Raw genomic sequence first — 27776 nt, forward strand, 5'->3', positions numbered from 1 at the left:
ATTTGCTTTTTCACTTCTTTTCAGCCCACTTACAATGCAACACATACTAAAAACTGCATATAGCTGGTTTTGGTGGGAGAACATCTGGATGCCTGCCAATTGTACATGGGCAGACTTAGAAGATCGTAATGGATATATTTTTCCCAAACCACGACAGTTATTTGCCACAATTCCATATGCCTTTGTGATGTTGGTTATCAGGTTCTTTGTTGAAAGGTAAATTTAAAAAAAAACAAACTTATCTTCTGCTTCAAACATTCACTTTTTTTTCATATTTGGTTTTCAATCCTATGAAATAACTGCTGTCTTCCCAATATCTATTTTTGCAGTTTCAGTTGGATGTCTTCAGGTTTAGAATGTTGGTCTTGAGCTACTGATTGGGTCTCAAAATTGATATGCAGGGTATGGAAATGCAAATTACAGCAAGGATGTGATCATTTTGAAGCTTGCTTGCTTGTTTGTTTGCCTGCCTGATTTATTTGTTGATTGGTTTGGTTTGGTTTTTAAAGTAAAGTAGAAAGATGTGTAAGGGGAGATGTAGAAATAAATAGTATGGGGCAAAGACATGCAGAATTAACAGGTCCTAGGTGTAGAAAAAGAAAAGACTACTCTCAAATGGAACTGAATGGAGTCTGGTCTCTGTTTAAAGTAGCATTCATTATGTTAACCGCATCATTTAAAGCAGTGTTCCTCAAGCTCAGCAACTTTAAGATGTGTAGACTTCAACGCCCAGAGTTGCTGGCTGGGGGAACTCTGGGAGTTGAAGTCCACACATCTTAAAGTTGCTGAGGTTGAGGAACACTGATTCAAAGGATAATATGAGTGAGAAATAACAAGCTCCCACCATTCCATGGATCTGTGGTCTCACCTTTCCTAACCACTAGAGGGAGGTGGGTTGGATCTGCAGTGCCAAAGGATGTGTTGGCTGGAAATTCTGGCAGTTTCCTCATCTGTCTTGGAACTCAGACCAAGATATGCCAATGAAGGGGTAACGCAATGCCAATACAGGGTGAGAGAGTGGTCAGCAGCTCCCCCTGAGACAAAGCAAATGGGTTACACCCTTGAATACAGAAAACCTGACCTTGAGCCCAAGTAGAGGGCACTTACTTTTTCAGTGCTCTAGTACAGCTAGCATCATATTGGAGTCATTCGCTTTATATGCTTCTTCTTTTAATTTCCTTTCAGATATCTTGCTGTTCCTCTGGCCAGCTTCTTGGGCATAAAGAATGTGAGGCGTATCAAGCCACAGGACAATCCTACCCTGGAACAATTTTTCCAAAAGTGCACTAAAAAACCATCCCAGGTGAGGATTTTTTAAAAAAATGGCGATTTCCATGACCCAAACCACTGCCTGGTTCTACCTCTCTCTTTCCAGCCAAGGGATGGTGAACCTCCAATCATGAAGAATTCCAAACAACCATAGTTCAAAGAGAGGGATGCTAGAATTGCAGTTTGGCAACATCTGGAGTTTCCCAATCTTGTTAGACCTCTGCATGCTTTCTTAAAAGTCCTCAACTGATGGGGTTGGTGAATCATGAGTCACTTTGCCCCCAGTGCAGATATCATATGACTTCTCTCCATGAGGTGAACAGGCAAAACTGGTGGAGGCTATAAAAAGGTCTAAACCAAGCCAAGGAAAAACTCTTGGCTCCAACCACATGCTGATATATTCCCACTCAGTTTGCATGTTAGTACTCCCACGGTGCTTCTTGCTCCCCAAATATTAAATATGGCCTCCAACTGCTAAGAGTTTGCCCACAGCTGATATTTTTACTTTGTTTTTCCTATCTCAATTTCTGCAGAAAACTTTCATTAAGCAGCAGAATGGGGGTCTGAACTATCCCTCTGTACTTGATGGCTTTGGGCAATTTTAATTAGTTTTCCTGGGAAGAGAATCACATGAGGGAGGTTCTGTGAGTTTTTAGAGTTTCCATTGCTACAGAGACACATTTTCCCCCCCTTTATGTATACATTTTCTCTCTTTTTCCTTTTTTATTGTGTTATTATAAATCAGGATAGATTGTATTATGTTAATACAATAATATTTATATAGTATAATTAAATTATTGATATTTGGTTATTTACATACCTTAGAGGGTTGCAAATAAAGAAGAAAAAAAGAAAAAAGTATATCTTCTATCAATATTAATTACAGTTTAGGTTATCAATGTCATGAGCGTTATAATTATTTGGTTTTTAAATTCAGTTAATTGGGAAGAAAGAGATACTGTAAAAGGAAAGAGATGAAAGGAAAGGAAGAGATGCTGCATTTCTTGTTTTCATTTCCTGTAAGGTCCAAAGGTGTTCAAAGGTGGCCACAGTCACAACAGTCGCAGGTGAACTTTGAATGCCATTTTTGCAAATCCAAACTTCTTGAAAGATGAAAGTTAATTGGAAAGGAAGAGATAAAAGAACCCACTGCAACATACATCAAGATGTTTGTTACATCATAAAAGTTTTGGTCTTAAAATAAATTATTGAGGAGAGGCACAGTATTGAGATTTGCATCTAGATATGTTCTTGTCTCAGAGTGCCTGGCAACTTGCCATCAGAATGAGCAACTGTTTTCAGAGAAGACTCTGGACTTGCAAAACTGGCATTCGAAGTCCACCTGTGGCTATGGACATAGGTTGTGACTTTGGCCACCTTTGAACATGGACTTATAGGAAATGAAAACAAGAAACCCAGCAACTTTGTATGATCAAACAAACATTTTCAGTGCAACAAAGAACACAGCAGGTGAAGTAAAAGATGCAGTTATAAAGATATATAATTTATATAATTTGTGCCTTTGACTCCTGGAGACTGCCTGGACATGTCCCTGCAGTTTTCTTGGCAAGGTTTTTCAGAAGTGGTTTGCCATTGCTTCCTTCCTATGGCTGAGAGGGAGTGACTGGCTCAAGGTCACCTCGCTGGCTCTGTGACTAAGGCAGAACTAGAATGTCTGTCTGTCTGTCTGTCTGTCTGTCTATTTATCTTCAATTTTAAGGATCTCCTTAAACCATCAGTACAACACTCCATTTCCTCAGAGGGTTCTAAAATAAGGATTTTTAGAAGCCAAGTTTTTCTATTTGAAAAACTTAGCCTTTCACTCTCCACCCTGTTCCCATATTGTACAAGAAACAGTACAAGTACATTATTAATATTACATCCAGTTTAGCATTCTTATGCCTTTAGGACTGTGTTAGTCTAACAAGCTGTTTAGTCAAATTAAATTAAAGGGTTCTTGTTTAGTTAATTATCTGCATCAAACAGAATGATATGTGGAATGTGAAACAATCCTAACAGGAGGAGAGCAATGATCCACGGCATGTAGTCAGGCCCTATTTTTACCTCTTGCCTGTTGAGCTGCTCTTTATTGGAGTGGAGGTAGGTTTTCTAATGGGCTTTATTTTTAAATATTGGCATGAAGGAAATTATGAATTTAATGATTAAACGTATCTTTAGATAGATTCTCATGAAAGTCAAATCAGATCACATTTGATTTGGATAACTGACCATATAAAAAAACCAGAAAGGAAATATATGTACCAAATAGACATCAATGGGAATACAACCTATCAGCAAACTTCAAATAGTACTGTTAGTGACCCTGCTGGTCAATATTGGATGAGTGCGATATGCACGCAGAAGGAATTTGGCAACTTATAAAGTGAGTTTTCCTTTTAGAAAAGGAACATCTTTATGCTAATGTCAATAGAGTCATTACATGGGCCATTGTTTGCTCCAGAGCCAGTAAACATAGCCTCCCTGAATGTGGTAACCCTTATCTTCTTTGGGCGATTGCCAAATGGAGCATGTTAGAACATGGTGATGACCTCATCCTACTATATTTCCGCATGCAAGAGTAATCTGCCTGCAACATCTGTCACCTACTGATTGCCAGGGTTGGTTCAGCTTATCTGGCTGACTAGGTGACTATCCCTTAGTCCAATTGCAGCAAATACTTTATAATCATCAAAAAATTATTCCATAATTTGATATGACACCTGGAATATATCAAAACACATCAGAATGGGTGTTACCATGGAGAAGGCCCACCTCCATATCACTGACAAGTCTCTGGCTGGTGTAGTTTGACCTTATCTAAGAGCTACCTGGAGAGAATGAAGCTGTTTTAGATCCAGTGAATTCAGGCTACTCAATATGGCTGAAATTAGTGCTGGCTGGGGGATTCTGGGAGCTGAGGTCCACTCATCTTAAAGTTGCTAAGGTTGAGAGACACTACTTTAGCATGAAGACTGAAATTGAAACTGGCCAGCAGAAACTCACTGGCCAATCTTGGTGTAATACCAGACTGATAATGAGCCTGTTATGTCAACAACCAGCGGCAAGGTTCTCTGTTAACAGTGAAAAAACCACCTCCCCACCAGATCATTGGAGGCTGTTAGAAAGAAAACCCAAAGTCACCATCCTAATATGCATTGAAATCTATGGGTGCTAAATGAAAAATAATCCAGCTGCTGGCTTTCTTGTAATGCCATCCTATTGATCTCAATACATCTTGCTAAAGAGAACTCTGAGAGTCGTGCTTGGAAAAGAATAACTTTTGACTTGAAACTTGACATTTGGTCAACCCTTTTCTCTTAGCCTAACCTGCCTGATAGATTTCTGGGGAGAATACAACTGGGGGGGATACATGAACCCCATCTCCAGCTCTTTGGGTGGTATAGATATTATTATTTTCAAGTATTAATCAAAGTTAATACTTGAAAAGTTTTCTTTATGAATATTTCTTGATCATTTTCTAAACAGGGGAGCAAACAATGGCCAGCACTATGTGAAGGAATATTAGACCTGGCCTTGGGAATGGGGTAGGAATGAGTGAACCATTAAGAGAGGACTTTCAAAAACTTAAAAAGCAAAATCCCTTTATGGAAGAAGCCCACATTGTTGCCCAGAATGATAAGCAGAATGATAAGCAGGTGCCACGGCCGTGGCCTTTTTGGCTATCTTTTGAGCCAGCTTTGGAAACAACCATGTCCTTAATTTTCAACCACACCAGTCCAAAATTTGCTTCCATGGATTTAAAGAACAAGCCACAGACAGCCCTAGCTATATTTTATATCATATATATTAAATATGTTAGTTTTTAGCATGAGATTAGGAATGACTCAAGGAAGAATTGCTCTTGATCTGCTCCCATAGCACAAAAACATTTAAAAAGCAGCAATATGATGGCTCCATAATTAGACTGACACCTTTATTATGGTGCGTTTGTGAACCAGAGTCTCCATCATCCAGTGGATTAGGTGATCTCTAATCCATGAAAACTTAAACCATTAGGCATGTGTTGGTTTGTATATTCATATAGTGCTTTTTTAAACAATGTTGGGTAGTTTTTAGAACTTTATAGTGTTTTTTTAATCTAGCAAACACATCTGCTCTCTAAGAAGGATGGACAGTGTTGTTTCTTCTCCTCCTTCTGCTTCACACTGGCATAAAAGCTGCAGTGCTTGTTTTTATTACTTGATTTTCAGCATGTGTATCACTGATTCCTCCCTCCTTCTTTCCCCAACCCTGCAGTCAGAAATACGTAGACTAGCCAAAAAGTGTAATTGGACTGTGCACCTGGTGGAAAAATGGTTCAGGAGAAGACGCAATCTAGAAATCCCAACTCTGCATAAGAAATTCAAAGAAGCTTGGTAAGACAAAAACCACACTGTCCTCCATTCTCTGTTTGTAGAACATTTCTTCTCAGGTAGAAAAGTAGCCTGAAATTTGACATTTACTGGAGTTCTGTTTATTGCATGACCAGACATTTCCTTTCTTGCCAGTCAACATAAATAAATAAATAAATGAGAACATAGTTAGCAATGAGCCGTGTCTTGCCCGTTCTCCAGAAACACTCGTATAAGTATGGAGCTTCAATTGCAAAGTTGCAGCCACCATCTTGACCCCCTTCAGACAACCCTGTATACACTGAAGCTGTAGCTTGAGTTTCCAAACTGGATATGGATAGTTTTTACCAAATCTGAATGTGAGGATTAGAAATTAATTCATTCTTCTGTTCCACTTACTCCCATATCCTACGCTTCCTCTTAGGCAAGTGTGGGTGTGTATGTGTGTCTGTATACATATGCATATATACATAATGCCAATTTATTCCCATAATGAAGGGGGATAGCAATTAAAAGCTGATCTTGTTATTGGTTCAAGGATCCCTACAGATTATAACTTGCAACTAATTTTCTTTAGTTTTCTTCCCAGCACTCAGGATAGTTAAGTGAAACAAAACACTTGCTTTTGAAAGCTTGAACTTCTTTGGGAGTGACAGTGGCTGAAAAACGTTAGAATTATCTCCTGGAAAAGTTCATAGAATTGTATATTGCTTTCCCTTCTCTGATTCTGGCTTACATCCTCCAAGCTGTAATCTTTCTAGCCATGGTTACAGAGCCACCTCCGGGAGTCCAAAACATTCAAAATGGCAGTCACGACAGCGCTGTCAAAGCCCCACCATGTTTTACAAGTGTTTTGTTTTTCTTTTTTAATATTTATAAATAACAATAACTTAGTATCAATTATTAAGCTCCAAGATCGAAACTTTTCTCACAGTATAAAACAATTCAATCCATTTTGCAACTATTTATCATGGTCATGTTTAGCATTCATTGTGCAATTTCAGCAACCATATGGGCATTAACATTTCAGAAATCAGATCTAAGATTGAAATAAATTTTTCTTCCTCATCTTTCAAAGGTTTATCTAAATCATAACATTAACAATTCTAATTTCTATTGTATCAATGCCACTGTACTCAGCTATTATCTGTATTCTGTAATGTATGATTTGCATTTCATAATGAAATAAAATAATTAACGTGGGAAAGCAGGGGTGGGGTTGCACACTGCATGTTGTTGTTTTTTCCTGACACACACACACACACCGTGGACGCCCCTGTATGGTTAGGAGATTGAGGGGAGTTTATTGGGTTACATGCTGTTTTTGTCTTCCCATTCATGTAATCCCCCTTTTTGTCTTTTTAGCAAAGGATCACTAGCATTGCGTGAAGGAAGAGAGGCCTGGCCTTGGGAATAGGGAAGGAATGAATAAACCATTCAGGGGGCACTTTCAGAAAAAAAAAAAATCACTTCCTCCAGAGTAAGAGGAAAGTGAGGAACTCAAAACAACCCCACCTTGATTTTATCTAGTATAAGATGGGACACAGAGGAATATGATCAGACTTTTAAGATTCTGTTATTCTGCCGGAGTACAAGGAAAACCATTCCTAGAATCCCTGCTGTGCCCGTTTCTTGAACTGGCCTAGTTCAATAACTATGGCTTATTTTGCCCTTATGGTGAAAAGGGGCTCACTGTAGTTAATATAAATAATGAAAGTGTGATCAAGAGGCAAATTAATGCAGAAGGAGGGAGATGGGAAAACAGGTATTTCTGCTTTCCTAGCTGTGTTGGGGAGACTAGATACAGTCTGTTCTGTCTTACCATCTTTCTCTGTGTCTGTGTGAACTCTTTGGTCTTACATTCTTTTTATTTTTGCAGTTGGCGATGTTTATTCTACAGTACCTCATTTATTGCTGGAATTATATTTCTCTGCGATGTAAGTTAAACATGGGGGAGGGAGGAGTCAAGTGGTGACAAAATCTTCATCAAGATTATAGCCTAATCCTGACCTTGTTTTCATGGTAGATTCCCATGAGTTCTTAAACTTGGATTAGTGTAAAGTCAGGTGTAATCTCCCCCAAAATGGGTGGAGCTAGACTTTGACTATTATTATTCCAAACAGAGTCGTTGTTATGGTTGGGAATTTATGATTTTGGGGGCTTTTGTTTTAGTTTTGTTCAGAAGAATTTAAATTAAGAAATTAAACCAGGCTAGGCATTATGCAGGAATAGTACCCACACTTTTGCACCATAAGAAAATCTTCTGGGAGAGGAGAATGTTATGACCTCCATGGTCCTAGAGTTCTATTAATATCAAAGAAGTATTAATTCTTGAAGATATAGATGTCTTCAAGCCTACTAATTGCAGGCTACATGAAGATTTGCCTCCTCCCATTGTGGACTCCTTCTCTAAAAGTCCACCCTCAGCCACGGAAACTCACTGGGTGGCCTTAGGCCAGTCACTCACTCTCAGCCCAGCCGCCCCAATCTATCTCACAGCCCTGTCGTGGGGATACACATTAAAGGAGAGCCCTGTTGGAAGCTACTTGTGCTCCTGGAGGACAGTTGGGACAGAAATCTAAGCAGTAAATAACAAATAAATGACTCTACTAAATGAAGGCAATTAGTGGCCATCAGTGAGATATCTTCTATGGAAGGATTCCATCATGGAACACCCTCCAAAGAGAACCTTGTCTTTGCCCATATTGGGGTGCCTCAACACCAGGAGAAGATTTTTTAATTTTTTTAAAATTTATTTTTCAATTTCCCAGGATTTTCAGTATCAAAACCCTTACTGTTTTTCAGTTCTTTGGGGCATTCTTGGGATATTAGTCTCAATCATTTTAGTCCTCCTACAAGCTTTATTGTACTCATTTCATGTCCTGCTGCTAGTTCTCAACTCTGTTAGCTTTTACAATTTAATGATCGTGTTTTGTATTAACCTGTTCTTTGTATTATTTTAAATCTTGCAAAGAACATCTAGAATTGTACTATATAAATATTGTAGGCAAATAAATCTGTCAGAAAGGAGGTCTGACACGCTTGCTATTAACGTTCTTCTTATTTCTGAGACCTATTTATGAATGATTCATTTCACATCTAATTTTGCACTTTGTAGATATCTTACAGTGCACTGCTACTTTTATTTTACTTTCACTTTAACTACAATGTTATGTATGACTGTGCTGAAGTTCATGTCACTGCATTCAGTTAGAGCTTATTACAGGCAAGTTGGCACAAGCCTGGAGGCTTCACAAATGACTTAAAGTTACCGTTTAATCCTCCTTGGCATCTATGTGTTTCATTAACAAAGTGCTTTGTATATGGTTATCTCAGTCATCCTTAAGACTCTTATAATAGCCATTTCCAATTTGGAGCTGCCAAAAATGGAGAAGTACACAGAAATCCTTAAAATGTTGGAAGAGGGCCAGGAAGATGCAAGTTCTAATGACACAATCATAGAGCTGGGAAGGGCACTGATCCATCTTCAGCCAAAGTAGCTTACTGAGTGACTTTCAAGCAATCACTGTCTTTCAGCCCAACCTACCTCGCAGGCTTAGTTGTGAGGAGGAAAGGTGCAGTTGCAGTTAAGCAAAAAATAACTAGAAGGTCTTTGGCTTTCATTTCGACCCCTGTGGTGGCCACCAGTTTGGGCATGGCTGTTATAGAAGATAGGCCAATATTGTTATCCTTGTGAGCAATGCCTTGCCCCCAAATTACCTAGTGAGTTGGTGGCAGGGATGAGATCTGCACTATTGTCATGTGAAAAAAATTAATGACTGTTTTCTGTCTTATTCTATATTCCTTCCAGAAACCCTGGTTTTATGACATTTGGCAAGTGTGGGTTAACTATCCATTGCATGTGAGTGTCCTGCAGGTGCTGGTGCTTCTGATCCTTTGGGGACTGTTGAGTCTGTGTGAAAAAGTATTCCTACCTTCATTTTTGATGGCACATGAATACTGTGGCTTTCTTGCCATTCCACATTGCAGGTGCCAACAGCAAAGTGTTCCCTTAGGGGGGGAAAAATAAACGAAGAGTTGTCATGTTGTCATAAGAAGCTAACATGATGAAACCGTTAAATAAGAACTAGCAGACCACAAAAAATGTCCTTGCTTCAATATGCATCATTAGGAATATTATTATTGCTATTATTACTACTATCTATTAGCAATACTAGTGTCAGGCCTAGCCCAAGGAACTCCAAGAGACAATGCAAATTCAGTTCAGCTATGTTTATTAGCTACAACCTCTAGCAAGAATCTTCCCAGGCTGAAACCCCAGATCCCAAGTCAGCCAGCCACAACATTGTGAACTCCTCAGGGAGATGCCAGTCTCATCCTCTTGTAGCTCCCACGCTCCTCCAGCGAGCTAAGAAAATGTTTATCTCTCTGAGCCTGGCCTTCATAATTACATTCGATCACAATTAGGTATGTTCGCCACCTTGAGTAATATATAAAAAAGGCAGAATAAAAAGATGGTGATGATGATGATGATGATGATGATGATGATGATGATGATGATGATGATAATCTATTCCAAGTAAAGTTGCCTTTTGCAACTGATTGACAAAATCATCATCAGCCCTGGAAATAAGGAGGAATTTCCTGACATTGAGAATATTAAGCAGTGGAACAGCTCACTTCCCGGAGCTGCGGGTGCTCCATCACTGGAGGTTTTCAAGAAAAAATTAGACAACCATTTGTCCAAGATGGTATGAGGGCTCCTGCCTTGGGCAGAGGATTGGATTAGAAGACCTCAAAGGTCCCTTCCAACCCTAGGATTCTATGATTCTATGAGCTTACATCCTGCAACAATACCTTTAATATTTTTAAACAACATCTGCCTATCCCAAGTCCTTGGGAAGGACTTGATAGGTGGGCAAAAATGGCAAATCCAGTCTAAACATCTGGCTGACTGCGTGACCAACTGTAAGAATAGATTTGTAAGGCCACCTAATCATCATGCTATTTCCCAATCTTGATGACCTCATTGCCCAGCACATAATAATGTCCCACTGTAAGATAAACACCACTAACACTAACATGTCTATCAAAACTAGAAAGTGGAATACAAATGATATTAAGACTTCATGTCATAGAGCATGAGATTAGTGAATATAAAAAACACCATAGGTAGGAGTAACAGTAATAAGAGATATTAAAGTTTTCTCTTGTTCTCAAATAAAGTTTATGATAAAACACAACAACAATTAAAAAGCTAAGTCATGGAAGATAAGAGCTGGGAAGACCTGGCTCTTCACCCAGGTCTTTGGCGAAGCAGAGTAAGACCTCTTGCTTCATCACACTTGCCATCTTTTATCTTTATTTTTTATGTTTTATTAATTTTATTGTAATTTCTTTTTTGATGGTTGTGAGCCACCCACCCAGAGTAGTTGAGAGTCGGGGGGCATACAAGTTTCATAAGTTATTATCATATTATTATTAATGACCCCCCCAAAAATAAATAAATGATGCAAATATATAGACCTTTATCTGACCCAGTTCCCAAATCAAATCAACATTCCTTTATGGTCACGGGACCCAAGGCAGCATACAGGGAAGGTTCAAATCCAAACTTTATTTATGGTCCAAGACCAAACACAATAAAAAAAAAAAAAAAACAGCATGCAATCCAAGAACCGTAAAGGAAAATGTTAAAAATTGCAAGAAAATCCTAAAGCATTTAGGGAAGGTTAAAAACACAATATGATATGAAAGAACAAAAATCATAGAGAAATGCTTGCTTTACCTAAAGGGCATACTATGGGGGCTCTGTCACTTCTGAATGTAGCCGTGTCTTTCTATCTGCACCAGTGATGAGTTGTGGGGATTTTCCATGTTTTCCCTCTACTCTTTTTAATATCCTTCTATTAATTACTGCTCCAATCCTGGTTCCGTTATCAACACTTTCTCTGGAACAAATGTACTCCCTTCCTAACCCAAAAATTAATGGTCTTTTCTCTTTGCACCCACTCCTTGCAGCCCATGCTCCCCTCACAGTATTGGTACTACATGCTTCAAATGAGTTTCTATTGGTCATTGTTGTTTACTATCGGGACTGACACTAAAAGGAAGGTAAGCAGGATTTATAAACTCCTCTGCTTGGGGATGGTATGCAAGGCCTTCTCAGATCCTGGCTTCTAGGATGCTAGATGACCATCAGGAGGGTAAGGGAATAGAAGCCTTTCTAACTCCAAATTTGACAGCCGTTCTTGCTCTGACATTCAAGGTGGCTGAGATCATCTGCAGCGTTAGAGCAGCACAAGTCAATAAAGAAGCCACAATGAGCTAAGAACTGATCTGGCTCCATCTATTAGCTTCAAAGCGACCTTAGGTCTTTTGTCTTGCCATTCTCTCAAGCATGTAATGTTGGCTCGCTTCCCCATTAAGCTATGCCCCACTGCCCATTACAGCTATTTTCTTGCAAAATACCTTCAGTACTACTACTGAAAGTCTGAAAATCTAGTTTTGCAAACTGTAGCTGCCTACAACAAACCGATGTCTAGTGATGCAATTTTGCACAGCATCTGGATATCGTACCAGAGAAGAGGAGAGCCAGTTTGGTGTAGTGGTAGAGGTATCAGGCTAGAATCTGGGAGACTGTGAGTTCCAGTCCAGTAATCTTGGGCCAGTCACCCTCTCTCAACCCTAGGAAGAGGAAAATAATTTCCTCTTCATTTATCCATCTAGAATCCTTATGGGTACACTGACTTCAGCACATCCATCCTAATTTTCCTGAGACAGAACCATCAATCTCCCTCTTCCCAAATTAAACTTGCTTTAAGAGGAGAGTTACTCTATTTATTTTCCGCAGGATTTTAAAGCCCACGTGGTACATCATTTTGCTGCCCTCGGCTTGATGTTTTGTTCCTGGAGTGGCAATTATCTCCGTCTCGGAACACTGGTGATGATTGTCCACGATTCTGCAGATATTTGGCTGGAGGTAAATTTCAATGTCTGCCTATGCCTGTCCAGAGTTACCCAAGTCACTGGATTTTTATTATTGTTATTAATTCATTGTGGTATCTGCAGGAGTTATATATGAGCCCTCAGCCTGAATGATGAACTATTTTATCAAGACCTGACACTGAGCACTGGTTCACTTAGTCCATCAAAAAATCTGGTGGTTTTCCATCCAAGACCAAACTAAATCCTAACTGGCTCATTTTTTTTTTATTTTTTTTTGAAAATGGCCAAGATTGGCTCCAGGCTGCTACCTCTGAACACCAACTTTGGAACTAGTTCTATGAAGACAAATCTTCAAGACTCTGTCCTAAACCAAGATAAAGCAGCGCTATATCTTAAAGGCCAGTCCTTATGACTAAGTTATAAATATTGTACTTTTTGTCAGTGACAGCTAACAACTAGGTATGTTTCCTGACCAAATGTACAAGACAACTCTGAGTAGATTTTTTTTTTCTCAAATGTTTCCTTAGATTTTTTTTCCCCAGAATCCTTTGGGGGCGGGGGGAAAGCATTTTGCAATATTGTTAGGAGCCTTGATGCTTTTTACTAGTAGCAAAGACAGTTCTGCAGTCTTTAGATGAGATGGGTCTCTTCTTCCCCATGGATATATAATCATATATGACTATTGCTGCGGTAACAATGTGGAGAGAAAATGGCGTGAGAAGTCAGTGCATTGCCACTCCCTTCTTTTTCCATGGGACACTAACAGTCAGAAATGCCAGGTACTTGAGTGTGAGGAACAAAGGGTGGGAAGAAGACTTGTGCAGTCTGTTTTCTGGCAAGTCTTGCATAGAAACCTAGAAAGGAGAAATAAGTAAGAAAACTGGAAAACACGAAGAGAACTTGGAGACAAAGCCAGCTTGCCTTTGGAATAGGCAGTGACCAAAGATTCATTTGCAACCAGGAAGCCCAATATGTTGCTTGAGTTATGTTAGAATCTAATGTGGGGTTCAGCTTACCTGGCTTTCTCTCTGCACCCCAAAATGCAAGGCAGGGAAGGACACCCACCTCCAGTTCTCCACTCCACCCATCATAGTTGCATCTGGAGGCCAAAGTGACCATGATGGCAGGGCTAAGCCATGTATTTAGAATGCAAAAGAAGTGCACGTGAATGAGAAATGTTCAACCTTCTTTTCACATGCTACTGTTTCTCCCCATCCTGTCCACACAGCTGCAACCAGGAGATCAGAGCTGGTGATGCTTTGTGGGAAGGAGTGTGGACAGTGGACAGAAGAGACTCAGTCCCACAGCTGGCTTATTACTTTTACAATTGAAATGGCAAGCCGCTCAGCTCCCTTAGGATGGGAAGAGGCCTGGACGGAGGGGAGAGGGGTGAACCACTTCCCTTCCTAAAGTTAGGTAGCTGTGAAACCAATGGGCTCTTCTTTGATCAGGGTTGAGAGGGGATGTGGGAGTGGGAGTGTCTGTCTCCTGTGTTTAACAAGTTTTTTTCCCCTGACAACACACTCTCACAGTGTGCATGGAATTGTTTACAGAGTAAAAACAATGCAAATTTAAAGAAGAAAAAGAAAAGTAAAGTGAGAAGGAAGGAAGGAAGGAAGGAAGGAAGGAAGGAAGGAAGGAAGGAAGGAAGGAAGGAAGGAAGGAAGGAAGGAAGGAAGGATTAAAAAAAGATATAAAGAAGCAGCTTCCAATCTTCTTTACAGCAGTTATAAATGCATTTATATTTTATCTTCTCAAGGCTGAAAAGAGATTTGACCTCCACAACTCACTGGGTTTTTTCTCCAACCCGCTATAGCTGATCCTTTTTCAGGAGATCATTCCAAGGTGGTAATATCTCCCAATTGTTCAATTTCAGGCTGCAAAGATGTTCAACTACGCTCGCTGGGATAATACCTGCAGTGTTCTCTTTGTCATTTTCGCAGTTGTGTTCTTTATCACACGGCTCATTCTCCTTCCATTTTGGTAAGCTGTGTTATGGATTGTTCGGTTTGAAAATGTGACTTCTGGATGCTACACCTGTTCTTAGCCAAACGACTGAGAAACAAATGACCTCTGGATATTTTCAGGGCTGGGTGCCAAATATGGTAAAGGCTATTCATAACCTTGAATTGAATTAATTTAGGGGTATGAGAAAGTCAAAGAAAGCTGAAGAAATATTGGTATTTCCTCTGGGAAATTATTTCTTTATGTATTCAGTTTATATGGTCACCCACTCGAGTGACTCTTGGTGGCTAACAACCTTAAGATCAAAAACAACATTAAAAAAACAGCCCAAAACTACACATGATAAAAATCCAAAACAAAAAAGCAAGGGACCCAAGAAACCCACATAATACCAGAGTCAAAATAAACCTTACCTATACTCTATTAATACCTGGTGACAGCTCACACAACATCCTGGCCCAACATCAAAGGGAATGATAAAAGCTAGAAAGCAGGTGGGTCATCCAAAAATGCTCAAATGGCAGTCACAACTGTGCAGTTGAACCCCCGCCCCTTATTTGCATGTGTTGACAAAAGGGTGGAATTTCTATTGCACAGTTGCAGTCATTATCTTGACTTTCTTGACCTCCCTCCATGGATGCCCTTGGGAAGCAGGTTTAACCCTAACTCTAACCCCACAACTTCAACCCGTCCCCCCTGATCACACAGAGAGGGCATGCTCCGGACCCCCTTGGCGAAAGAGCTCCAACTAGCGGGGTCCAGAAGGTGGGCCTTCTCTGCTGTAGCCCCTGCCCTTTGGAACATCTTGAGGTGAGATTGGCCCCCTCACTCCTGGGGCAGGGAGGGAAGTCATCAAGTGTGAGGTTGGCTAGCCCCTTAGAGGCCTGGCATTGCTGCCCTGAACCATTGGCCTCCTGGACTTTTTCCTTCCATCTTTTGCAACTGTGTGTATAGCTTTTAATCGTATATTTATTTATTGTTTTTAATGAGTTGTGAGCTGCCCAGAGTCCCCCACTGGGGAGAGATGGGCGGGGACAAATTTAATAAATAAATAAATAAATAAATAAATAAATAAATAGGCTGCAGAAGGACTGCAGAGGCTGCAGAAGGACAGCAAGTGGTCTGTTGACAGCAAAAAGCAGCAAAGAGGATAGTGGCATTTTAAAACTAATACATTTATTGAGAATTTTGTGGGCCTACATTGAGTGCACCATGGTGGTCCAGATGGGCAGGATACAGAGGTGAACTTTATTTACAGTCATTTATCAGCACAGATGATGAACAGAAAGTACACAAAGAGGATCCAAAACTTCTGAGCCATACAAACTTCCTTCTGATCTTTCTGAGTTTGCAAGCATCCCATAAACTATATACTAATTACCTTTACTTTTGGGGAGAGAGAGAAGTATGATGAGTTATAGTTCAAAGCTTCCCCAACTTCCTTAGATTTGACCTCTTGCTTGAATCTGAACCCTGTCAATATCTGAGTCCTGCCAACATGACTTAATGTCATGTTTATATATCTCATTTATTTATCTTTGGACATTTTCTTTTTCAATGTTTTGTCTTTTTCTTTTGTTTCAGAATTGTGGTCTACATTACCTCTGCTGCATTAATATGAGAAATAACGACAGATAAAATCTAACTTTTTTTTTCTTCCTCTCATTTTCTTAACAGGATTATACGGGCCACGGCATATTATCCTATATTTTATACCCAGACACTCGTCCTAGCTTATTTTGTGTACAATGGGCAGCTATTGATCCTTCAATGTCTTCACCTCTATTGGGGCTACTTAGTTTTCAACATTCTGAAGAAATTCATTTTTGTGAAGGTAAGGCTGGACTTCAGGATCCTTCTGATGGAAGCCTGTATGGTTAGGATCTGCTGGAAACTGTGGAGTTCTCTAACTTGGTTAGAACACTCAGTCAAGTGGAGGAGGAGCAGTGAGAGCTACAGTATACCTAAAACTAGGCCACATGGCCATGTTAACAGCATCTCTTAGTTGCTCTCACAAAATAGCTGGAATGGGGGCGATTTCAGTAATGGGGCTTGCCCATATATGAAATGGATGTGCAGCTGGACAGGGACAAACTCCCCATTAAACAGAAGGGAAAAGATTTGGTCCACAGCTATCTGTTTTGGTTTTTGAAGAATGCCCATAAGGAGTTGAGAGGTATTCTTGGAAATACAGATGAACCTGGTACTTTGGTCTATCTCTTGCCAACTTCCAAAATCATTTTTAAAAATTACAATAATCTTTTCACAATTAAAGCCATGTGGAGCAGGGAGCCCAGTAATGCCAGGAGAGATTTCCATGGGCACATTTGTTGTGGTGGTTATATGTGGGGAACTCCCAGAGCTATGGCTGGAGTTTGAAGTCAATGTTTAGCAATCCAGAAAACTACCAATTAAATATTTTCTTTAAAATAATATCCACAATTAAATAGAAACTGTATTAAGGGCAAAGGTCAGCAAGAAAAACAAACAAACATCTATAGAAAAATGAATAGATAAAATATTCAATTGAATGGAGCAATGTGGGTTGCTTCTGGGCATCATGTGGACATTCCAGAAAGTGTGAATGCAAAAAAGCCTACATTTCTGAATGGCAGAGAGCCTCCTGGATGATTTCCAAGCAAAGAGAAGAAGGAAGAATCTTTGTCCACCTTATATAATCATAAACTATATATATTTTATATATGTTATATTCTGTATTATATAGCATATATACATATTCAGGGTGTAGCAAAAGTCAGTCCCCATAGACCAGTGTTGTCCAAACTTGGCCACTTTAAGATGAGTGGACTTCAACTCCCAGAATTCCCCAGCCAGCATGGCTGGCTGGGGAATTCTGGGAGTTGAAGTCCACTCATCTTAAAGTGGCCAAGTTTGGACAACACTGCCATAGACAATGTATTGTATAAATTACATTAAATGCTCAAATTGGCTGACATTTTCTTCTAAAGGCTTCCTTACTCATTTGATGCATGACCTTTGAACATTCCTAAGTACAGTAACATTTTTCTCTGAAAAAAAAATTAATAAAACATATTGTGATTGGTCTATGGGGGCTGACTTTTGCTACACCCTGTATATGTATGTCCATTTGTGCGTGCGTGTGTGTGTGTGTGTATTGATAGACTGATTGCGTGCCATCAAATTGGTGTTGACTCTTAGTGACCACATAGATAGACGTTCTCCAGGATGATCTGTCCCCAACCTGGTTCTTCAGGTCAGCCAATGGTGCATCCATCACCATGGTAACTGAGTCCATCCACTTTGCTGCTGGTCATCCTCTTATTCTCTTTCCTTCTAACTTTCCCAGCATTACTGATTTCTCCAGAGAGCTAGGCCTTTGCAAAATGTCCCCAAAATATGTATAATAATTTGAGCCTCGTCATTTGTGTGTTGAGTGAGAACTCTTAATTGATTTGTTCTATGATCCATTTGTTTGTTTTGTTAGCTCTCTATGGTATTCCTGGGAATTTTCTCCAACCCCAAAGTTCAAAACTGTCAATACTCTTTCTATGCTGCTTCTCCAAAGTCCATATGTATTTGTCTATGTGTATTCCAGCTCCCCCACGCACATGCACATCTTATATTCTTATGAAAGAATGAAGTGAGTGTTATATCAATCTTTTCCAATCTAATGTTCCCCTTCAGAAGTGGTGGATTTCATCTCCCATGAACTCTTTGTATCTTGTAGGCTTGGGTTAGAACAGCTGAAGTTGTCCAATGCCGATTGTAGGCATCTGGTTGAGGAACACTGGGTGAGACCATACTAGTCCAAAATAAACCATCCTGGTTTAATTTTCTGGTCCCACCACAGTGTGATTGAATCTTGAAAGCTTGTTTAAAATTTTGAGATAGATAGATAGATAGATAGATAGATAGATAGATAGATAGATAGATAGATAGGAAGGTCACAAAATTCTTAGCCATAGCTATGGCCATTAGAAACTTGTGGGTTTGCTCTACAACTAACAAAGTCCAGGTTTTCTATCTACTCATTTTCACATTTATTACCTGCCTTGTGCTAGGCTGTTCCACCAACCTGTGTACAGAATCTCGCCACTCTCCACAACATTCTTTACCCTCTTTAAAGTTCGATTTACCTACATCATATTAGATTTTGCAGTGTGTTATAGGCTGTTGCTTGTATGTTTTTTACTTTAACTACTGGATAAATTTCACTGATCTTTTATGATCATTTATTAAACACACCAACATGCATATATATATATATATATAGAGAGAGAGAGAGAGAGAGAGAGAGAGAGAGAGAAATATCAATATATTTTGCATAGTAGCTTGGAAATCACTGGTTTGAACACTGATGAAGGCAGCCTGTTTACTGTCTGGGATGATTTCAGCTGCTCTTGCTCTTCAAGTTCTCTTCCATAACAGTGACAAATCTGGCTGTGAAAGCAGCCAGAATCTCCAAAGCTGTTAGTGTCCAAAGGAGCCTGCTGAAAAGCCCATGTTATAAGGACAAACAAGTCAACGGTTCACTAGATATTTAAATGCATCTCTTTCTTACTAGCCTTCCTGCAAATAGCTGTTTCGTTATGTGCAAGGAAATTAAAGAAGCAAGTTATTGTTATTTCAAAACTGGAAATAACAACTGCAACCAAAAACTGATCAATTAAGTTGAGTTGGTGAGATTAGGACATATCAGACTTCAACTCCCTGCATTCCCAGATCATGGGGAGCAAAGGGCAGAGAGGGGCACCAGGTTGGGAAATGTGATGCTGACAGCATTAAGCCACATGGATTCGGAATCAGGCTGCTTCCTATATACTAGGAGTGAGAAAAGGATGAGATAAGGTTTGATTTTTTTACAAGCATATATCTCCTGATATTCTTAGTTTAAATAACAGTTTTACGAGCAATATTTGTATGGCTTCCAGTTAAGAAAATAGCTGCAAAAGGTTCGACTTTGGTGCCAAACCTTCAAGCTAAAAACTTAAATTTCAATTCATGGTTTTAAAGACAGATCTTGTTTGTCCTGAATGACTGCTCAGGTTAGTTTAAAGAGTTTAATACAGATTACCACCATGTGCTACCAGCACTTCGTTGTTGATTTGGCTGCTATCTTGAGTTTGAAGGCTTTTTGGTCCTAAGAAACACAATGTCTTTTTATCACATCTCTCAGTTTTATAGTTATATAATACAGTCTTGATTCTGGCTTCCAGCACGCTAAAATATGCGCAGAGTTGTAATAGGGTGGATAGTTTGAGGGAAGGTGATTTAAAGATATGGAGAAATAAGGACAGGAAAGGTTGGAGTGATTGAAAGCAAGATTACTTCTGATCTTGAAACTGAAATTCATTGATAGTAAATGTTATTTTCCAGAGCTGGATGCAAATCTAATAAGAATAATTCTATCATCCAAATAATTCAATTCTTCTTTTAAAAGCACTTTTAGAAAATGTTTCTTAGATGGGGAGGAAGAACCTAGCTGAAAATAACATTCCATCATAGCTACTCCTATGCCATCTTTATAGTGTCCGCTACAGTTTACTTTGGTACATGATAGCACTTGTGAAGTGGATGTTCCTGGAAAAAAAAAGGCTTCATACACTGAATTTATAGATCAGAACCTCTTAAATGCCTGATGTCCAGGCCAACATGAAACGAGTTTGCTTTGTCCTCCACATTAGAGACCTTTACCCATTAGCCTCCTCTCTCCATTTTCTAGCTTTTTTGGGGAGGGGAAGGCAACGAGGGGGACTCATCTAAACACACTAAAAAAAAAAAATGTCTTCAATGGATCCAATGGTGCCCAGGAAATGGTATTCCCATGCCCCCTTATATTTATGGTTCCTATAGCTGCATTCCCAGTATTCCTGGTGCCACAAGGTAGCATTCCTTGTGGTCACAGAAGTCTTTAGTCTCCAGCTTGCTAGGAACTTGTTTCAGCCTCATCTCCATAATGTCAGGAAAGAGAGAGATCCAAGGGCCTCAATAACATTTGATGGGAGGAACACGAGTGCATTCTTTTTAAAATTGCTTTAACCACGCTAATGGTTTTGACATTATTTTGGCATTAGTTTTAATCATGTCATTTATTTTTTTTAATGCATTTTTATCTCCCCTTTCAAGATAAATTGTCCCCCAGTGTGGCTATAAAATGGAATGAGTTGTATGTATTTGGCCCAACTTGGCTTGAGTCTTCAACCATTCATGATTTAATAATCATTCTGTAGGTTCATTGATTTCAACTCCATAGAATACCATATAGTTGAAATGGGTCTATGATTGCTCCCAAATGTCTATTTCCCAATGTTAGGGATGGCCCACATAAGATCACTAATTGTATCTATGGGGAAATTCCTCTGAGACATCAGTGAACTGTTCAGATCTAAAAATCTCTGAGTATAGGCTATACAAACTGGTTCTATCTCCTCTCCACAAGTGTGAGTATGTAATTATGTAATCCAAAACTGATCTGCTGTTGATCTGCCCCTAACTCTGAAATGATCACTGCCCTACTTCCCGCTCACAAGTCATCGTTTCCTCCAGCCAGTATAGAAAGCCAGATGCAAATCATGTTCTGCCATATACACTGGGCCAAATATCATTGATGATGGGTGCATGGTTATCATAGCAGCTATCAGAAACTAATTCTAGACAAGGCAGCTGAAGTGTGAGTGTTGAAGAAGAACACTCTTAGAATTTGGAACTTCTGACATTACTGAGCTCCTCCATAGAGATTATTAGATAAGGGTGTGTGCATGCAAAACCTTAATCCATTCTTGAGAGTAGATACAAATACCTGAAACTGGTAGACTGTTGGATGGGGTTCCAAAGCAGATTAAGCACGAACAGTGTGTAATGTTTATTAACATTGTGTAATGCCACCATCTCTATCTGGAACCAGACCTTCATCTTTTTATCCAAAGGGCTTACAAGGCATTTCAGGGCTCTGATGCTTCTTATTCTGAGCCACTTAACAATGGCTTACTTTTTAGCCAGATCCTTGGTTTGGTGCTACTTCAGCTTCTTTAATTGGCTCCTGGTAAAAGCTGCTTACTCCCACTTTAAAATTACTATCAGTGATTATAGCATATCATAGTGATATATCTCACTATATCACAGTGAGAATCTTTGCAAAGACATTTAAATGCAAATCTGAAAATCCTGCAGTGATTAAATGGTAAGTGCATATACTTGTTTTCCCCCACAATGAATAGAAGGCATTTCTGCATAGCAGTAACACCATATCCGGTCTTCTTTCAGACACGCTGTTTGCTTTCAGAAAAAAGTGATTAGGTATTCTATAAATGTTCTAGTGTCTTCCCAAGTTTACAATTCCCTGATTTCTTTGGGGAGAGGCTGTTGGTGATTGAAATGATTTCTAAAATAATAATAAATACCAGCTTCCCAAAGAAGTGAGCAGAAAAGATTGTCTTTCCCTGGGCCAACCCAGCATCTTGCATCTTGGTTGATGTTCATTCTACAACCAGTTACCCTTTCCAGGTTCTCAGGATTCCTATACCAGCTTGGGCTAAAATAGCCAATGACAAGGTAAGCAGTGCCTGGTCTATGCATGCTCTATCCAGAGGTGTTCAATCTTCAATATATACAGTGGTGCCTTGGGTCACGAACGCTTCTGTTCACGAACAATTTGGTTCACGAACAGCTCCGGTTGCAAAAGTTTGCCTCCGTTTGCGAACGCCGGATCGGGTGACGAACAGGATCCGTGGCCATTTTCCCTCCCGTGACACGGTCCGCGGCCATTTTCCTGCCCGTGACACTTGGTCCGCGGCCATTTTCCGCCCCTGACCCGTGGTCCGTGGCCATTTTTCCGCCCCTGACATGTGGTCTGCAGCCATTTTTCTGCCCCTGATACGTGGTCCGTGGCCATTTTCTGCCCCTGACACATGGTCGTAGGGAGGGGGACTCTACCTCCAAGCAATAACCGCCTCCCTGTCCTCCACGCCAGAATGGATTAACCGTAATTACATTGAACCTTATGGGAAAATTTGCTTCGGGTCGCAACCAATTTGGGTTGCGACCAGAGTCGCGGAACAAATTAAGTTCATGAACCGAGGTACCACTGTATATATTTTTGGGGGGTGGGGGGAATGTCTGTTGTCCTTGTTAAAAATCTACCTGAATCTCTGGATCAATCTAAATCATCTGTAAAGTGATTAGTTTCAAAGTGTACTATCCATTCATCTCCTTTGGCGATACAATTCATTCTCTAAATGGGCTATTGATTGATTGTCTTGATCCTAGAAATCATATTTCTTCACAATCAAGTTTTCCTCTCATCTGTTTCTCCCAGTAGATGGAAGACCAACCCCTTAGTTTGTTTACTTGTTTGCTTTCAGACAAGGAGCACATTGGTCTGTTGTGCCTAATAGAATTGGTATACATCCAATATCAGTCTTGACTTCAGAAGTGGATGGAAGGATGGATTTTCCACACTGGGATGGCTGATTGTCTTAAATTCTCTTTTCTCCCTCTTCTGATTTGGCTGTCGTTGATACTTCGAGACCCAACAGATTTCTCAGATAATTTCCTTTACTTTACAGCACTGATCAGTTTCTTTGGGCTTAAATTCTAATTAAATGAGGGTAGAGTGGGGGAGGCAATGTGGATCTTGGTCTTGTCAAGCCAGATCTTCTACAGGAGCATGTTTAGTAGACCATAGAGTAGAAGACTATTTTTTAAATATCCTGTTGCTTAAATTTGTGTGAAGCATACAGGAAGAAAACAAGTGGTCACTGTGGCAGTGTTTGCCAAGAATTTCTGAAGTGATTATACTGTCAGATAGGAATGCCATAGGCCATCCACACCTTAACCACTTGTTTTAGCATTCCTGCATTTCAACTTTGCAAATTATAACTGTATTTTGCTATTCACTTTTTCCAAACAAGTCATTCATTCATTAATGCGTTAATCTCCCAAGGCATCCCAGTTCCAGATTCAGGAATGGGTCTTTCCAACCTCTTTTCACTAAGAACATTGGCATTTTGCTGGTGCAGACCAAAGGATCATTTAGCCAGAAACATGTTTCCACCAAATGCAAGCCAGTTGCTTCCAGCAGTGCCCAAAGACCAGAGTTCTTTCTCCGCTGTTTGTTTGAACATAAAAGTTAATAGGGGTGATTGGTCTCTGGGAATTTTTCTGATTTTCCCTTAGACACCATGCAAATTTTTGTCATCTCCCCATCTTGTGGCAGTTGCATTTTATCAGTGAATTGAAGTCAAACAATTTGAATCCCTGTTTTTGGAGTGTTTGTCCATTCCACCCCCACCCCCCACCCCCACTAGTAACATATTCTTTGAATCTGCAAAATCAAATGGAGAAAGGTTTCTCCAATTTAGGGAAAAGACTCATCAGATTTCAATATTTTTTTCTCTAATGTGGGTGAAGGAAGAATCCTGCCTTCATCTAAATAAATAGCACATAAGAGAAAGATGGGCTGATGCTTTCTCCTTGACATGGCTATTTTTCTACATGCACAGATTATTATTATTTGAAGGGTGCATAATCCTTCACCAATAACCTAAAAGAGGATAGGTCTTATTCTTTGAAGTTAGAATTTGATCCAGATTATGGGGAGACTAGAACTAGACTAGTTCATAACACGTATGTTGTCACTATCTCAACACCATTATGGATATTATATAATATCTAGTGTCCTCTCCCTTTCCCTCCTGAGTATTTTGACTCAAACCTCTTGTACTCTTCAACTCAGTTTCCAAACTAGTCCTCTTGGAACACTGTTGAACTGACTATAGTTTCTCTGGGAAAACATTTTTGAGTCTCTCCTTGACACTCTTATTCCCTTCAACATCTGAACATGGCTTTTTTAATTTTGAGAAGATGGTGTCACTTCCTCTTGGCCAGCCAAAGATTCCAACGAGTGGATGTTTCTGCGAGTGTCTAGAATTCCCTTTTTCCCCCTGCCTTTTTCCTTGGGCAAAAAGGTTGTGTTTTGTACAGCTTATCTCCTTAGTGAGTGTCTCCTGGATAGCCAGTTGGCTAAGGTTAGAATCTGGTATAGCAAATAGATGTGGAATATTAAATGGCAGGGACAGAAATCTCGCAGGAAAGAGCACACAGATTCCCAATCAAAGGAAAAACAAAAAGCTTTCCTTTTTGGAAGATCCACAAAGTCAAGAGAATGGTGCTGCATATTTGAGGCAACGAGTATGAAACAGTCCTGGAGTAGTGGGAAATTATTCTAGACTCATCTGGGGTGTTTCTCAAAAGAGGGCATGGCAGTATGTGGTATGAGTTTAAGCCAAGTTTTAAAAGAGGTCGTTCCTAGTTTGAATTTGCCAACCAAGGTCCCATACAGAAGCAATGCTTGCTAATAACTGGAATGTGACTGACTTTAAATTTTCAGGTTTAATTACAGATTGTTTGGTGTGTTCATAATTGCTTAGTTGATAGCAGTTGATGAGAGGAAACTGAGAAGAGGTAAAACTGCAAACTGGTTTCCTAATTCAGTTAGATTGCTAACCCCTGTAATCACAATAGTCTAGAAAACAAACTGCATTGTGAAACAACTTTCCAAATATATGAATATACATATAGGATGGTTTCAAAGGAGAAGATGAAGATGCAAGCCTGTAGTTTTTCTTTGAATCCCTGTTGTGCTCTTCCAGTTACACTACCCATAAGATAATAAATCTTATTATCTGTATTATTGTTTTGGACTGGTTTTGGTTTGCTTTAAGGTGGCCGCATTCTCATAACAAGAACCCCTTTAGTTCAACTCAAAGCTTCGTTTTAGGGTTAACAAAGGCATTTTAGAAACAATGCTAAAAGTCTTGGTCTGTTGTCCTTTGTTTTACTGCCAAGAACGGATTTATAATTGGACTCATTCAAAAAGCAGTGGGACACTGGGATTCACACTTTACCACCTGGGCTTTTGACATGCTTCCAAAGCTGCATGCCCTGGAGGAGTTACTGAATTTCAGTAACATAGTTAACAGAATTTATGGAGTCCACGACTGGTAATAAAAACTGCATTTCCTTCAGGATAGTTTCAGTCATTATATCTCCACTGGGTTCAACCAAATGGTAATGAAACATCTGAAATGAAGTATTGTGATTTGGTAGATAGAAGTGATGACATTTGGAGGCTACTTTTGATTTCCGAAAAAGTGTGAACTTGCAATGATCTAGACTTGAGAAAGGTAAATTAATGTGGTTTGTTTGGATAAAAAAGGACAAGCTAACAGCCTTTTGCTTGCTGTTTCAGGATCCATCCCCAGTCAGAGTGACTTGCTGTTTTATCGCATACAGAGACTCAAGTTCTACAGAGCCTATAATTCTGTGGACACTTCCTTTGGAAAGAGCCCCACTCTTAATGAGGAAGCTCATTTTTGAGTCAAAGTTTATAGGAATGCACTGGCCATTTTAGCTGATTACATTAACAATGTGGATTGAGTTATACAGTTGCCCCTCAAAAAGTTTGGTAACAGTAATTTGCAGATAAGCAATTCCAATAGGTTTGGGCTAACATTTTTACTGCTCAATAGTTCTTTTTAAATGTCTAGGTGCTGAGCTCACTAATGGGTCTCATCTGTGTGTTTTTATATCTCCCAATGCTTTGTAATTTGGGAAAACCAAGGGCTATTAAGTTTGAAGTAAGATGTTTCCCTCAATTTCCTAAACATTAATATTCGGTCTATAGTGGAAACTCTCACTGATATATTCACTGGTGTTAAAACTGCAGATCCAGAAAGATGATAATGATGATTTGAAACTCAGTGACCAATTATGAGAATTGTGATCTAATAGATTTGAAGGACACCAGGCTGAGAAAAACTGTTTTCAATCAAAGTAGGCTAGAAATGATTGTAAGCATTTTATGATAGATATTCCAAATGACCCAAACTGTCATATGGCAATTGCGTCTGTCATATGGTACTAATATCACAAAAATAGAAAGGTTAATCACTACATGAATTGTTTATTAATGAGTCAGTTGAATGTTATCTTCAAGGTTTACATGTAATCATCCTTTTAGATGTTGAAATGAACAGAAGGTGACTTTTTAAGTGGATTTACATACATGGAATTATTATTCTATTATTCTTTTAGCCAAACAACATGTTCTCATTTGATCCAAAGCTAGTTGTGCTCCTTAGTACATTTAATGCAATTTGGCTAAATTTCACATGCATTTCAACACAACAATTATGCAGATAGCTTTCCTTTTGATTCTCCAAAAGCAAAAGTCAGCTTAAGTTCAATATAAAAAGAAATCAGAGTATTCAGAGTCTAAGAGATGATAGTAATGCAAGGCAACGAGGCATGCCCTCAACAACACATCATCAGGTTCTTCATCAATGAGGCAATCAGTATGTTCTATACTGATCCAAGCCTGAAAAATGTGCCAGATTTCCATCAAAATATTTCCTCCCTCGCTGTTGAGCATATATATTGTTTTTTGATTTGTGGAGTTTTTTTCCTCTCTGTAAAATCCTAATGACAATCTCCATGGAGCCCCAGAAAACCTTGTTGCTGCCTTTGTTAAGGGCAAAGGGAAATTCTACCCAGGAAGTACTAGGGGTGATTTGGACAAAATGATAGCTCATTAGTTGTTTGTGTGGAGAAAGATGCCTTTTCTTTCCTTTATCTGATCGTGTGCCAAGTTTATCTTCCAGTATTTACACTATGATTTGTTTGTTTGGATACCCTTCTGCATATAGCTTTGGAAAAGAGGAAAGAGAGAGCCCCAGGAAGTTTGTGCTGTGTGGTCAGGCTGATGGAGCTTTATGTTTTCATTTCCTCTTCTAACTTTGCTCTGTTTTCATGGAAACTAGGCATACTTATGGGGAAATGGGCCATCCCAAAGCATCTCTATAAGCAATCAGTAACTGTTGGTCTACACCTCTTCTGAATGTCATCCTTTCCTCCTTGTTTGCTGTAACACTAAGCAATCCATCATAGTGCATAGTAGGCTTCTGTTAATGCTGCTGATATTCTTTATTCCTAGAATGTTAAAGATGACCGAAGTGATGAAGAAGAAGAAGACTCTTTCAGTGATGCTGAAGGGGAGTACATGAAGAATGGAGTGAAGAATGGACTAAGTGATCCTCTCCTAAATAATAATAATAATATTAATTAATGCCCAGTCAATGCCATCTCCTAGTGCCATTACCTGCTGTGTCACCATATAGACTTTCACATCAACATCTAAACCAAAGTCCATGATTGTTTTTATTGTAAATCAGTAGGGTGAGCTTAGAAGTGAGCTCAGTTTTGAAAAAGAGCCTCCTGTGTAATATTCTGTCTAGAGGGCAT

At 39.4% G+C, this 27776-nt stretch overlaps 1 protein-coding gene across 1 annotated transcript; it reads left to right on the forward strand.

The window, feature by feature from the left end:
- The first annotated feature begins 34 nt into the window (after positions 1-34).
- Positions 35-27776, forward strand: CERS3 (ceramide synthase 3). The gene is made up of 11 exons (XM_025164673.2): positions 35-216; positions 1186-1303; positions 5527-5645; positions 7501-7558; positions 9433-9483; positions 11604-11696; positions 12436-12564; positions 14407-14513; positions 16173-16329; positions 21981-22028; positions 27469-27776. The coding sequence occupies exons 1-11, from the start codon at positions 35-37 to the stop codon at positions 27598-27600; spliced, it is 1194 nt and encodes a 397-aa protein (XP_025020441.1). The 3' UTR covers positions 27601-27776.

The sequence above is a fragment of the Python bivittatus genome, unplaced genomic scaffold, assembly GCF_059951505.1.
Source record: "Python bivittatus isolate LINGU-HERP-01145 unplaced genomic scaffold, Pbiv_v1 ctg000140_np1212, whole genome shotgun sequence".
NCBI classification, from domain to species: Eukaryota; Metazoa; Chordata; class Lepidosauria; order Squamata; family Pythonidae; genus Python; species Python bivittatus.